Source organism: Sturnira hondurensis, unplaced genomic scaffold (assembly GCF_014824575.4).
Source record: "Sturnira hondurensis isolate 20B ecotype Veracruz unplaced genomic scaffold, ASM1482457v3 Scaffold0015596, whole genome shotgun sequence".
Classification (NCBI taxonomy): Eukaryota; Metazoa; Chordata; class Mammalia; order Chiroptera; family Phyllostomidae; genus Sturnira; species Sturnira hondurensis.
The window spans coordinates 1,440,222-1,453,742 of record NW_028088227.1 but is presented as its reverse complement, the minus strand read 5'-3'; the positions used below and the strand labels follow the sequence as shown (position 1 = coordinate 1,453,742).

The window sequence follows — 13,521 nt, the reverse complement described above, 5'->3', positions numbered from 1 at the left end:
CCCCTCGGACACTACCCCAGCCGGGAGGGGGAGGGGTGCCCAGTTCCTGCTGGGCAGGGATGGATGTCCAGGCTTCCCAGGTGGTCTCCACTGGTACTGCCAGGAAGAGTAGCTCATTACCAGCTGTCTGGGATGAAAGTCCCATATTCCTACTTGGCTCTTGCTGACACCAAGCGAGTATCTACCCCTTTGCTGCCCATCCCTTTGCTCCAGACATGCCATATACTTTAATTCATGGTCTTTCTTCTCTCTCCAATGCCTTTCTTTACTCTGGGGACTTTGGGATGTCCTGTTATAGTCTCTCAAAGGTAGAAGCCTAGACTTCTCACTCAGCCTTTGCTTGAGTTGGTGTAGGTGGGGCCACAGTTTTTTTTATGGTGTTTGGCTGATCAACAGTGGTTATCATCTTGCTCATTTGTTCCTCTCCTGGTCCTTTGTCTAGGGAGTAGGGGTTCGTGGTTGTTATTGTGGTTTTGGTCAGCACCTGTTGGGTTGGGTTGGGTTGTCAAGGCTAACTCAGTAGTCCAGGTAAAGATATTCAAAACTAATGACTAGTTGTCCCAGCACTGTTTGTCAAAAAGACTGTCCTTTCACTGTTGTATGGCCATATTCATTCTGTTCTAAAGCCTGTGTGTGGCCACCTTAGCCCCACCCATTTCAGTCCTTGACTCTCAGCTTCTCACAGAATTCATTTTAAAGAATTTGTGTGCCAGCTACTGTGCAGGCCAGCGTGAATGAAAATGATATGAGATTCCCAACAGCCAAGGTAGTCTCCACCTCAGAACTCTTGCTACAGGCGCAGGCCTGAGGGTTCCGTCATGCCCCCTCACCAACAGATACTTTGGTAGATGGGCTGGATGTGAAGCCAGATGTTTGTGGGCCAAGGGAGTGAACGGCGGTAAAGAAATGGAGAGAGGAAATGTCAGTTTCTGTGAAGAGGTGTGTCTGTGAAGGGAAGGAGGACAAGTGTCAGGGAGCAAGGGGAATATCTTTAAGGATGAGAGAAACTAGGCATGTTTATTGTGGATGAGGAGTAGATAGAGCCAGGAGACTGAAAGAGAGATTTCTAGAGTGCTTGGAAAAGAGTAAGAAAACGTTTGAAAGAAAAGGATAGGTAGGTGTACATATATATATCTATGTATATATACACACATAAATGTATGTTTATAAATACATACATGTTTATGCCTATATACCTCTATGTATATATATACATATGTGATATATATTTCACCTATATACAGAGAAAGAGAGAGAAGAAGAGAAGGGGAAAAGGATGAAAGAGACTGAAAGTCTGAGAGAGAATTACCTATACAATCTCTTGTTTCTTTTCCCTCTCTCTCTGTCTCTGTCTCTCTATGTGTCTTCCTATCACTATAGAGAAATGGAGATCAGTCAATAAAGGGAAGGTGAAAGAAGGCTGAATCATTGATGAAATAACATAGGAAGAAGGAGGAAATTACTTGATTAAAAACAGGTAAATCTCTCTTAGAGACAGGAGGCAGGAAGGTCAGGATCAGGTGTAACAGAGGAGGTTACAGTTTATGTAGGTNTATATATTTCACATATATACAGAGAAAGGAAGAGAAGAAGAAAAGGGGAAAAGGATGAAAGTTTGAGAGAGAATTACTTATACAATCTCTTGTTTCTTTTCCCTCTCTCTCTGTCTCTGTCTCTCTATGTGTCTTCCTATCACTATAGAGAAATGGAGATCAGTCAATAAAGGGAAGGTGAAAGAAGGCTGAATCATTGATGAAATAACATAGGAAGAAGGAGGAAATTACTTGATTAAAAACAGGTAAATCTCTCTTAGAGACAGGAGGCAGGAAGGTCAGGATCAGGTGGAACAGAGGAGGTTACAGTTTATGTAGGTTGGCCTCGATTTTCTCTGGGAAGTTGGGGCACATAAGAGAGGTGAGGATGGAGAAGGGGACTGGAAGAAAGAGGTAGAGGTTTGGTACATTTCCTCCTGAAAATGAGAACATGCGATGCCTGGGACATGTAGCATTTCTTAGCCCCATGAGGCCCTCACTGAGGACATAAACCAAACATTTGCAGTGATGCTAATTAGAATGATTTTTTTTCAGAAGCACTCAGCCTGCAGGCAGGAAAGCAGGCAGGTGAGGGCTGGAGTGGTCCTGTGGTCTGGCCTGCACGGGGTGGAAGGGCAGCAGAAAGGTCCCAGTGAGAGCCAAGTGTATGCAGCTACAGTAGCCTTGCTGTGTAGGAAAAGGTGAATGGAGGGTGAGGCTTGTGCACTGGGTCAGCTGGAAAGTAGTAGAAGCCAGAGGTCTCAGAGAGGTTGGGGAGCATGTTTACTTTGATTCTGGGAGTGAGAAAGGTAGAAGGATAGAAGATTCTGGTTGGAGAGTGGGATTTCTGAATGCGAGTTATTCACCCAACTCTCATTCCGTGTCAGCTCTGTGCTGTGGGAAACTCTGGGAACTGAGAGAACAAAAACATAATCTCTGTCCTTAAGGAATTCACAGCCCAGTTTCAGAGTCGGCACTTTGCAGGTGACAACAAGGTCCTGGATGCATCCCTGGAAATGACTTGCGGCAGTGAGTTGGAGAGGAAGGTTGGCCAAGCAAAGGCAGCTGAGCAGCCGGCCAGCCCGCATGTTGGGTGTGTCATCCGCAGGTGATTGTCAGTACTGCAGAGAAAATCGGGTTTGTCCCTGCTCGTCATTTCTCAGGGGCCACGTGTATCCTCTTTCCATCCTGTGATGTGGGAGCTATTTTTCTACTGAAGCCTTCGCACCTCAGACTCTGTGACCATGTTGGGGTCTGTTCTCAGGGGGGTTCATTAGCATAAAGTGGAGAGTGAGTGCTTCCACACTTGGGTGCACGACTCTCTAAAGAACTACCAGTCCTGTGCTTCAAGTTCTCTTCTTTAATTTCTTCACTGGTAAAATGGAGGTAGGAAGGTACCACAACTCCTTGTGAGGCAGAGGCAGCTGGGTTAAGTGTCTACGTAAATAAAGCAGCAGCCGCCGGGTGCTGCAGGAGTCAGCAGGAAGCAGTGGTGATGAATGAGTGCGTCCGCGTGGAGCAGGGCGACTGCTCAGGGCTCTGTGAGCTCCGTGACTGATTCCATTTTTTCTACACATTCCTAATTGAAGCTGGCAACTTAAAGGAGCTGTGTGGGATCCAGGCCTTCCAGAGGCCTCCGCTGGCTCCCCTGGCTAGGTGAGCAAAGGCCTTGAGACTTTGGGAGGAGAGGAACAGGCTACGGGAATCCACATGCCAGCATTTCCAGGTTTTTCGTGCCTACTTAGACTTCATTTCATGGCCCTTCTGGGCATTGCTGTCTGGGAACCGACAGCAAACTGTCAGAGAGGCTGACAGTTTCAGAGAGGCTGGCCAGCAAACTTCACTGATGAGAGGCCGTGTGGACACATCCCACTGTAGCTGTTTTGTGGGTTTTGGCTCACAGGAGGGAAGAGGAAGCATGTGCCTTTGATCTTTTACCCACTGCATCCCTTTCTGCTGTGACCTTGGGAAGTCTGTTTCTTTGGCTGTCTGGTTCAGATTCCAGATTAAATTCTGGCAGCGGGCTCTGCCCTTGCATGGGATGGTATTCCATCTTTTTAGGGGTCCAGACAAACATCACCAAGGCTGCTCTGCTCAGTGGTTCATGACAACACCAGGTCTAAAGCATGATGTGATCTCCAGGGTGTGTGATGCTCTCTAATGATTTTTGTGCCATTTCTTTTTCTTTCAGAGCCTGAGAAACCCACAGGGGGCAAACCAAGTTTCAGGACCTGTACTACTTGATGCTAACGTGACCTGGGATGAACCGTTCTTACCAGAGATTCTTCTGTTCCTGACAGCACACCTCTCCCCAGGTAGCTAAGGGGATAATGAGATTTTTTACCACCCTCTGCTCACTGTGTAAGAAAATAGTCCCCTGCATGGGGGCTTACACACCAGGGATGCTCACTGCTGATACTGTGATTTCAAATGAAATGTTTCATTACCAGACACCTTTCATTTTGTGCATTCAGTGCTTATGCTCAGTATAAATGGGCTCTAGAGAAGATGAATTTGCAGCAATGGAAATGAGGTTATAATAAAAATATAATAAAAGCCAATGGAAAATATATATAATATATATTATATGTATTATTGGATAGTAAACAATTTTATAGATTGTTTACTATTGTTTGCTTTTATATAATAAAAGCCAGTGGAGAATATCATATAATGTATGTGATTAGCCATTCAGTCTAGGAGGTGGTACTCATAAGGCACGTTGCCATCTTCATTGAGAAACTGGCATTGCCCTGGCTGGTGTGGCTCAGTGGACTGAGTGCTGGCCTTCAAACCAAAAGGTTGTGGATTTGATTCCCAGTCGGGGCACATGCCTGGGTTGTGGTCCAGGTCCTCATTTAAGGGTGCATGAGAGGCAGCCACATATCCGTGTTTCTCTCACTCTCTCTCTGTCTATGTCTATGTCTATGTCTATGTCTATGTCTATGTCTATGTCTATATCTATGTCTGTATGTAGACTTATTATGAGGAAGGGGCTCATGTGATCATGGAGACTGAGAAATCCCAGAATCTGCCATCTGTAAGCCGGAGACCTGAAAATCTGATGGTAGAGTTCAGTCTGAGTCTGCAGGCCAGAGAACCAGGGGTGCCAATGATGCAAAACCCAATTTGAGGGCCAGAGAAGATGAGATGAGATGGGATGTCTCAGTTCAAACAGTGAGGCAGGAAGAAAAGAGCGAATTCCTTCTTCCTCCACCTATGGATGGAGCAGCAGATTGGATGACACCCACCCACACCAGAGGGTCATCTCCTTTTATGAATCCATCAAGTCAAATCCCAGTCTCATCTGGAAACTCCCTTATAGACACACCTAGAAATATTGTTTAATCTGGGCGCCCCATGGCCAGTCAAGTTAACTCATAAAATTTACCATCACAGTGGGAGATGCAGTAATGTTTTAATTAGAGGGCAAACGGCCGGTGGAAAATAGCCAGAGCTACTTGGAGCTGTTCCATCACTATTAAGGGAGGGCTCAGGGAGAAGGGTTGGGGCATAAAGTTGGGCTCTGAGGTTCATCACTTCTCTGCTGAGTCCTGCCCTCGGGCTTGCCGTCCTCTCTGAGGTGTTCTGAACCACTTACGGCACTGACTGTGTGGCAGGGCCAGTGAGGAGGCTCTCCTTCCATAGGTCCCATTTATAAAGGAGGCACTAGGTGAGACTCGACCAGGTGGAGTTACAGCATCTTAGTGCTCAGGCTGAAGCAGATCACAGATCTGCTGGGCAAACGTTCCTTGGCATCTTGTGAAGTGAGATTTTGATTCCAAAGGTCTTGGGTGGTACCTAAGATGATGCCAATCTAACAAGCTCCTAAGTGATGTCAATGCTGCTGGTCCTTGAACCATACTTTGAGGAGTAAGAACTAAGCCAGCAGCCTGGAAACTATGGTCCATGAGCCTAACTGGGTCCGCCACTTATTTTCAAAAGCAAACTTTTATTGGGACATGGCCACACGTTTGTTTACATATCAACTAGGGTGGCTTTGGTATCTCAGTGGCAAAGTTGAGTAGTTGAGACAGACTATCTGGTCCTCAAAACTTGAAATGCTTACCCCTTGGCCCTCACAGTAGGGATGTTCTGACCCCTGCTCTAGGCTGACTTGTGCCACGTGGACCACGGAGGGTCTTCCTGGTTGGTCTTTGGGATGGAACATCCAGAGGTTGTCTTTCTTCATGCTTGGCCAGGCTTCTCTGTCCCTCTTCCTCTTACCTCTGGCTTTCACTGCCCTCTCAATTAGCACCTGGGCCATGAGGAGGTGTAGGGAGAATTTCTGTGCCACAATAAAGTTCCATCCTGCACGTCGTCCTCTCCTGGTCCTGAGGCAGTGCTGTGCTTGGCACCCCGCTCGGAGCCAGTCAGCCCTGGTATCCTTTCAAAGTGGCTCACCCTCAGACCTGTCCAGAAATACCCTCTGAGACAAGCTCATGCCTGATCACTCTTTTTGTTTTCCAGCCAGCCAGTCAGCCAGCATTTACTTAGAACCTCCCTTCATTAGGCACCAAGTTAGGTACTTGCGTAACAAAGATTTATAAGATGCCTCTTCAGCGTGGGAGACAAACATGTAAACGGATAATTCTAATTACGATACTATAGGTGCGATGTTAGAGGAAGGTTTGGATACTTTGATAGCCCAAGAGTTTGGAGGATTTGGTGCTTCGTTGCTGTAGACATTTTTAAAATTATGAACTTTTATTAAATTTTACACAAACAGTTTTACATTTAGAGATATGTTTTTTTCTGTTAATCTATAAATGTGATAGATTAAAATTGCTTACTATCCAATAGTTGATAACATCTTTTACTAGAAATTAGGCTACATTCACAGTGTGGTATAAATCAGGATTTCTTCAGTTGCGATATCACTACAGGATAGTCCTGTTGCTGCTCCTGTTGACACCAAAGTGGGATTTCAGGGTCCTCTCTATGAAGTAACCTTCAAAATTTCCTGCTGTACCTCATCAACACCTTATTTTTATTATTATTAATCTGAAAGATTATGGTAAAATACAAACTAGAAACCTTACCATCTTAAGCACTTTTAGGTGTAGAGTTGAGTGGTAGTAGGTACATGTACACTGTTGTGCCGCCCCACCCACCTCCAGGCTTTTTTTCTCTCCACACCGAAACTTTGTACCCATTAAACACTGACTTCCCAGTCCCCTCTGCCTCCAGCCACAGACAACCACCATTCTACTTCCTGTCTCTCTGAATCTGATTGTTCTGGGTATTTCACGTAAGTGGAACTGCACAGTACTTATTCTTTTGTGACTGGCTTATTTCACTTAGCATAATGTCCTCAAGGTTCATCTGGGTTGTAGCCTGCATCAGAATTTCCTTCCCTGCGAAGGCTCTGTGTGGCTAACAATATATATATATATATATATATATATATATATATATATATATATATATCACATTTTATTTATTCATCCATCTGTGGCTGGACGCTTTGATTGATTCTGCCTTTAGGCTTCTGTGAATAGTGCTTCATAGTAATTGGTGCACAAATACCTGTTTGAGTTCCTGTTTTCAGTTGTTTTGGATCTCTACCCTGAAGTGGAATTGCTGATCATATGGTAATTCTATTTTTAATTTTTTGAGAAATTGTCATACTGTTATCCATAGCACCTTTTCATCAACTACAGAAAGGGTCCTATTTACATCCTCTCTGGCACTTATTTTCTTGTTTCTTTGTTTGTTAATTTGTTTGTTTGATAGTAACCATCCCAATGGGTATGAGGTGGTGTCCACTGTGGTTTTGATTTGGATTTCCGCAGTGACTAGTGATGCTTTGGGTGCCTTTTCGTGTGCTTATTGATCATTTGTATGTCTCCTTTGGAAAAATGTCTACTCAAGTTCCTTGTCCATTTATTTTTAATCAGGTTGTTTGTTTTTGTTGTTGATAAGTTGTAGGAGTTCTTTATATTATGTGGATATTAACCCCTCATCATATATATCAACTTCATTCTTTTGCATGTGGGCAAATGTTGGATGCAAATGTTTTGTCAACAACATGTGTTGAAAAGACGGCTCTTTCCTTCTTGAAAGGTCTTTGCATCTTGCTGAAAATCACTTGACCACATACATAAGGGTTTGTTTCTGGGCTCTTTATTCCATTGGACCATCTGTCTATCTATGCCAGTACTACACTGTTTTGATTACTCTAGCTTTTTGTTTTTTCATCCTTGCTTGAGTGTACATTTATTGATTTGAGGGAGGGAGAGAGAGAGAGAGAGAGAGAAAGGAACATCAGTGTGAGAGAGAAATATCTATTGGTTGCCTCCTTCTTGTGCCCTGACCAGGGATTGAACCTACAACCTAGGTATGTGCCCTGATGGGGAACTGAACCAGTGACATTTTGGTGTATAGGGCGCTCCGACCAACAGAGCTACACTGGCCAGGGCTGATTACTGTAACTTTGAAATAAGTTTTGAAAACAGTAAGTGTGAGACTTTTAACTTAGTTCCTTTTCAATATTGTTTTGGCTGTTTGGGGTGCCTTGAGACTCCATATGAATTTTAGTATGGATTTTTCTAGTTCTTCAAAAGAAGTCATTGGGACTTGAGGACTGCCATAGGACTTTTACATTCTCCCTTAAAACATTTGCCAGACAGGTAAGGGGAGGTGGGCATTCAGGTAAAAGGAAGAGAATAATCAAACAACATGAAAGATAAAAGAGCTTAGTGTGTTGGGGGAATGAAAACTAGCCTGATGTTGTTGGAGCATTAGGCATTAGGCTTGTATCTGTATTCAGGTGTGGGTGTAGACCCCGGCAGGAGATGACTTAGGAACTGAGGTAGGGGTCAGATTTTTTGAAAGTGGATGTGTGTTGTATTAAGAAGTTTAATGGAGGTTAGGTGAAGGGCTGTGGAGTGGAGTGATCAGATTTGTGCTTCATAAAGACGACCCTGTTGGTGAGAGTAGGTGCTAGATTGAGCAGGAGGTAAGTGTTAGCAGAAGGACGAGGGAGGAGACTGTGCAAAACTCCTAGACATGAAATGGTGAGATTCGCTCCATGGTAGAATTAGTGGGGATGGATCAGAGGGAATGGATCTGAGATGGCCTTGTCCCACCACATACTCAGCCACTTCCCAGTGCCTTCACACTCTTCTTGGGTCCCACCATCGCCAGACCTGCCGAAAAGTCTCCGAACTCAGGCGGTGATTCCAACTATTCACTCAGACGGCTGCTGAAGCAAACGCCGTGCCCCAGCACAGCCTAGCCGTGCACAGCAGCCAGCCCCTCTCAGCGCTACCCAGCGCCCACTCCTTACCCTGCCACGCCCCGGGCCTCTGGCTGCTCCCAGGTGGGAGCAGAAATGACTTGTGGTCATTTCTCTCTGACCCGCAGGTTGGCCTGTCTTTCCTTTTGGTCTCCCTTAGCAGAGTGAGAGTTGGCTTTTCTGTTGTGACCTATCCCACCTACCTCTGGGATTGCAGCTCTCAGGCCCCCAAGTGTGGCCCCTGTGACAATGTCGGTGATCCACCTGAGACCCTGTTTCTCTGCAAGGACTGGAGCCTCCTGCTTCGCTGGCTTTCCCCATCCTGACATCCTCCCATGCCCTGTGACTCAGTGTCCTGCCCTCAGTGCACAGCATCATTGAATAAATGTCATCAGTCTTTGCCCAGCCCTGACCAACGGGGCTCAGTTGGTTGGGTGACTTCCCGCAAAGTGAAAGGTCATTGGTTTGATTTGATCAGTTTCTCTCTGGCATCTGTGTTCCTCTCCCTCTCTTTCTCCCTCCTTTCCCCTCTCTCTAAAAAATAAATAAATAAAATCTCTAGAAAAAAAGGATTCTTTCCCCATCCATCCTTCACGTGCTCTGCGAGGGCTTCTCTGAGTGAACTGAATAATGATCTTGCCGCAGTTGCGACATGGTGTGCTCCCGCAGCCAGAGGCCAAGCCCCTGAACACTGGGACCCTAGGGCCTCTGCTGAGCCCTGCTGCGGAGGCTCCACCAGTGGGTGGTCTGTGGTCCTGCATGTGTATTTGGTTGGCCCGTGACAGTCACAGGTGGAATCATGAAACTGTGTGCAGGGAGTGGGCTGGAGCTCCCAAGCTCTTGGGGGCGTTTTAGAACCTACTTCAGCTGGTCTGGAGTGGCCAGCTCATACCCACTGCCAAGGACACACATTTGGTGACCTGTGGGGTGAGGCAAGCTGATCAAAGTCCACCAGGGCTGTCAGCGCAGGGAAAGCAGAGCCAGGCAGAGAGCCAGCTGGGCTTGGGGTTACGGTGCAGCGATTAAAGTGAGGGTGGGCTGAGCCAGGGCAAACAGGGAGAATACAATAAAAAGCACCTGAAAAGGTGGGGGACTAGTGCCCGAGTGGGAAGTTGGGAGGATATGGGGAAAAGAAAGGAGAAAGGCCAGGAAAAACCGATATGTAAGGAGGTGTTTTTTCCTTGAAAGCCAAGAAGCTCGCTAGAGCACAAAGGACAAGACTCCAGATCCCTGGCTGGGGAGGCTGGCTGGCATTTGGGAGACTGACTCTTTGTTTTGAGCCCAGACTACCTGGAACACAGCCTCGGGAGAGCAGGATGTGTTCTCATCACTCACTTTGTGTTCCCAAACAGAAGAGAAGAGGAGGAGGGCCACGCGATCCAGCGGAAGCATCTCCAGGAGGCGCCTCTGGATGCCACATGGAGGGCGCCCTTCCTCCCAGCACGGAGCCTCTGACTGCCCAGCGCGTGGACATGGCTTTACTCAGCAACATCCTAGCGGCCTATTCCTTTGTCGCAGGTAGGTTGTCAGTCTCGGCTGGGCCAGGGGTGAGGCCTGGGGCTGGGGGCAGGGCACATTCTGGAGAGACATGCTGTGCAGTCGGAACAGAGAAGCTCTGCTGTGCTGAGTTTTGAGATGCAAGGTCTGGTGTGAGAGTTAAGCACAGCATTCTCTGATTTGGCAGATGCCTGGAGGGGGCGGTGCTAAGAGCTTTACCTTTCTTTCCTTTGAGGCTTAACAGAGTGAATGACGTAGCCCGGGGCTGTGTCTGCTACTGTCACTCTGCATTTAACTCTGACGTGAAAGACCGGATGGTTCCACCTGGCTGTTTCTGTGCAGTGGTTCTCACCCTCATTCTGTGTGTGTGTGTGTGTGTGTGTGACCTGTGTTGGGGCTGTGTGCTCTGTGAGGTATTTGATAACCTGGGAGACATGGAGACACAGAGGGTATGTGAACTGGGGAGGGTCTGCTCTTTGCTCCGTCCTTGGGTCAGAGTTGTACTCTTGTAGGAAGATGGCCGATTTTCTCCTCAAGATCATTGCTTGAGAACAGATGCTCTTCATGTAAGAGAAGCTATTTAAAAACACCTCTGAATCAAGCTGAAATTTAAGAAAAATATATGAAAATGCTTACTGGTTGGAATGACCAAACTGATTTTATATTGATTGAGTGAGTTTTAAATTTTTTTCATTGTTTTTACTTTGTTTTGTTTCACCTGAAGTCTCTGGATGTTGTATAAAAAGGAAGGGACTGGAGTTCTGATTAGATATCCTTTGGGCAAGGACTGGTTTTGCTTTCTCGTTCCCTAGCCGGGGTTGATACGTGGTGCAAAACCTGACATTTCTGTTTACAATGGAAAATCGGAGCTGGGGTTGAGGATAGAGGAAGCGCATGTCTTCTCTCTGCGAGACAATCTCGGATGATGTGCAACCTGGTTTGAGAAAGGAGGACTTCTCAGGGCGCACAGGGCTGCCTCCTTTGTGTTCGGCGGGGTGCAACATGTGGTCTACGCATGCCTCAAGTCTAGGCTTCTTCCTTCTCGCATCAGCAAAGACCCAGGGCCTTAGTCAACTCCTCACCTCCCGCCATAGGTGGTTTGAGCCCAGTGCCTGGGGCCTCCTTCCCCTTGCACCCACACATCGGAGGAAGCTCGGCTTTGCTCTTCGAGGTTGTTCTTGGGAAAAAGGACACTGGAGCTGGGAAAGAGATGTTTGAAACTCTGGTGTCAAGTGTCTGTAGGCAATTGAACAGTGGTCCCTCAACTCTAGTGAAGATACCCCCCAAAACGAACTGAGTATTCGAAAGGTCATCTGGAGTTTTTAAGGCCTCAGAAGACATTTGGAAATCAGCTATTACAAGAAAATATCTATGGCAAGAGCAAACAGGGTACTGGACTTTAGAACTCTAGTCAAGAGAGGAGGTGTCTGGCAATTTTCCATTGTGGCCAACGTGACCCTGAGCTGTGACCACTGAGTGTCGTAACTCATTGAATGGTCTGGTGTTGCCTGCGTGTCTTGTGATCTTGTAAAGGCTGAACGGGTGCACAGCCCTGTTGTTCTCTCTCCAACTTTTCTCCTTTCCACCCCATATTCTGGAATTAAATTTTTGCTTGGAATGCAGGAGGACAATGCTTCTTTTAAGTAAGTATGGGCTAAGATAGACAGAGAGGTAAGGAAATGGAAAGTAGAATGCCTAAACTGTGTTCGATCCAATCATTAGACTTGACAGTGGAAAATTGATTCTGAGTGTGGTGGGGCACACTGCCTGACTATAAAGGAAATGAATAAAGAAACTGTAAAGTAAGAAAGTAAATATAATAGATACAAATACTTACTGTTTTAAAAGAGAAAATAGAATGGATCAGAAGCAATAAGGAAAGTTTGATAGAAGAAAATTGTAGAAAATTTCCTGATCTTGTACCTCTCTTATGTTCTCATTTTGCTGTGTCTGGTTTGCAACTACAAGGGGACCCCACCCTTCCCAGCACATTGGTTGCCTCTTATCTTGTCCCACGTGGCCCCATTATTTCAGCGACACAATTGCTACTGCACAAAACTCTCTTATTCCTAAATCCTGCTTCTGATTAAATCAAGGAAATACAAACTCAAAACAATCTTTCTTTCCTTTCTCTCTGCATGCAAATGACCAAATGCTGCCCCAATTTTGCAGATTGAAGTCATGGGAAATTCATGCTGTCTAGCCTCAGCTGAGCCATTCAAATAAAGCTCAGCCTTGCTATTTGCCTTTGGCTACATCTTGTTCCCATTCTCACAATAGCCAATTCAAACCATGAGTAGTCCAACAGTTTTAAATACCTGTTGATCAAAATGTACCTTAAAATTACATGACAAATGCAAACTAAAAAAAAAAATGTAGCATTGATGAAGTATTAAAGTTTGTAACATATAAAGAGCTCTTACAAATCAACAAAAGGTAAATATACCAAAGAAAAATGGACAAAGCACAAGAATCAACAATTTGGCAAAGAAAAAATAGAATTGCTGATAAAACATAAAACAATTTTATATTTTAAAACATAAAAAATGATAAAACTTTTTTGATAAAACACAAAAATTTTACTGAAGACAATTGATCTCAGCACTGTTTATAATAATAAAAAATCAGAAAAATGGGTGACTATTAGCTGAAGTAGAAAAATGGTTATGATATGCTATTAAGTGAATAAGGCCTGTTACCATTCAGCATTTGCAGTATAATACCATTTATATGTGTGTATTTACATGTATATATAACCACATTTTACTGTAAATTATACCTGGAAGCTGGGGTTGTATGAACATCTGTATTTTTAAATATTCTTTTGTTTAGCTATATTTTAAATGTTTCATATTTCATTGATAGTACTTGTGTGGTAATATTATGTTATTGGCATTCAAAAATTTGAAATCTATCATACATATATTTTAAAAATTACCACCATCTTACCCTTTTCTGACAAGCTGTGTATCTAAATGCCTTCAACATTACCACTGGGATGCACCATAAGCATTTCCAGATCAACTTCACCTAGAATGGAATGTTGCTCTTTTCTTTAAACATGCTCCTTCTTTGGTGTACCATTTGGGCTATCACCTGTACCAGAAAAATAGTTTTGAAACATCGTCTTCACTGCCTGTATCCAATTGCTCAGGGTTGGTCTATTTTGCGTCTCCATGTCCCTCCGATGCATCCCCGCCGCCACCGAGATGGTTCAGGTCCCGTCATGTATTTGTCGGCCCTACCATAACG

General features: G+C 45.0%; 1 protein-coding gene across 8 annotated transcripts in view; it reads left to right on the top strand.

The window, feature by feature from the left end:
• EVA1A (eva-1 homolog A, regulator of programmed cell death) overlaps positions 1 to 13,521 on the top strand; it is a 51,622-nt gene that overhangs the window by 26,654 nt on the left and 11,447 nt on the right. For 6 of the 8 annotated variants that reach the window (XM_037064936.1, XM_037064933.1, XM_037064932.1 and 3 more), the window contains 2 exons: positions 3,724 to 3,847; positions 10,125 to 10,290. In XM_037064936.1, coding sequence (XP_036920831.1) covers positions 10,191 to 10,290 — 100 coding nt within the window. In that variant the 5' untranslated portion in view covers positions 3,724 to 3,847; positions 10,125 to 10,190. Of the gene's footprint in view, positions 1 to 2,087; positions 2,121 to 3,723; positions 3,848 to 9,749; positions 9,858 to 10,124; positions 10,291 to 13,521 lie in introns of those variants that run through there. The other 2 variants (XM_037064935.1, XM_037064937.1) reach the window with 2 other exon arrangements.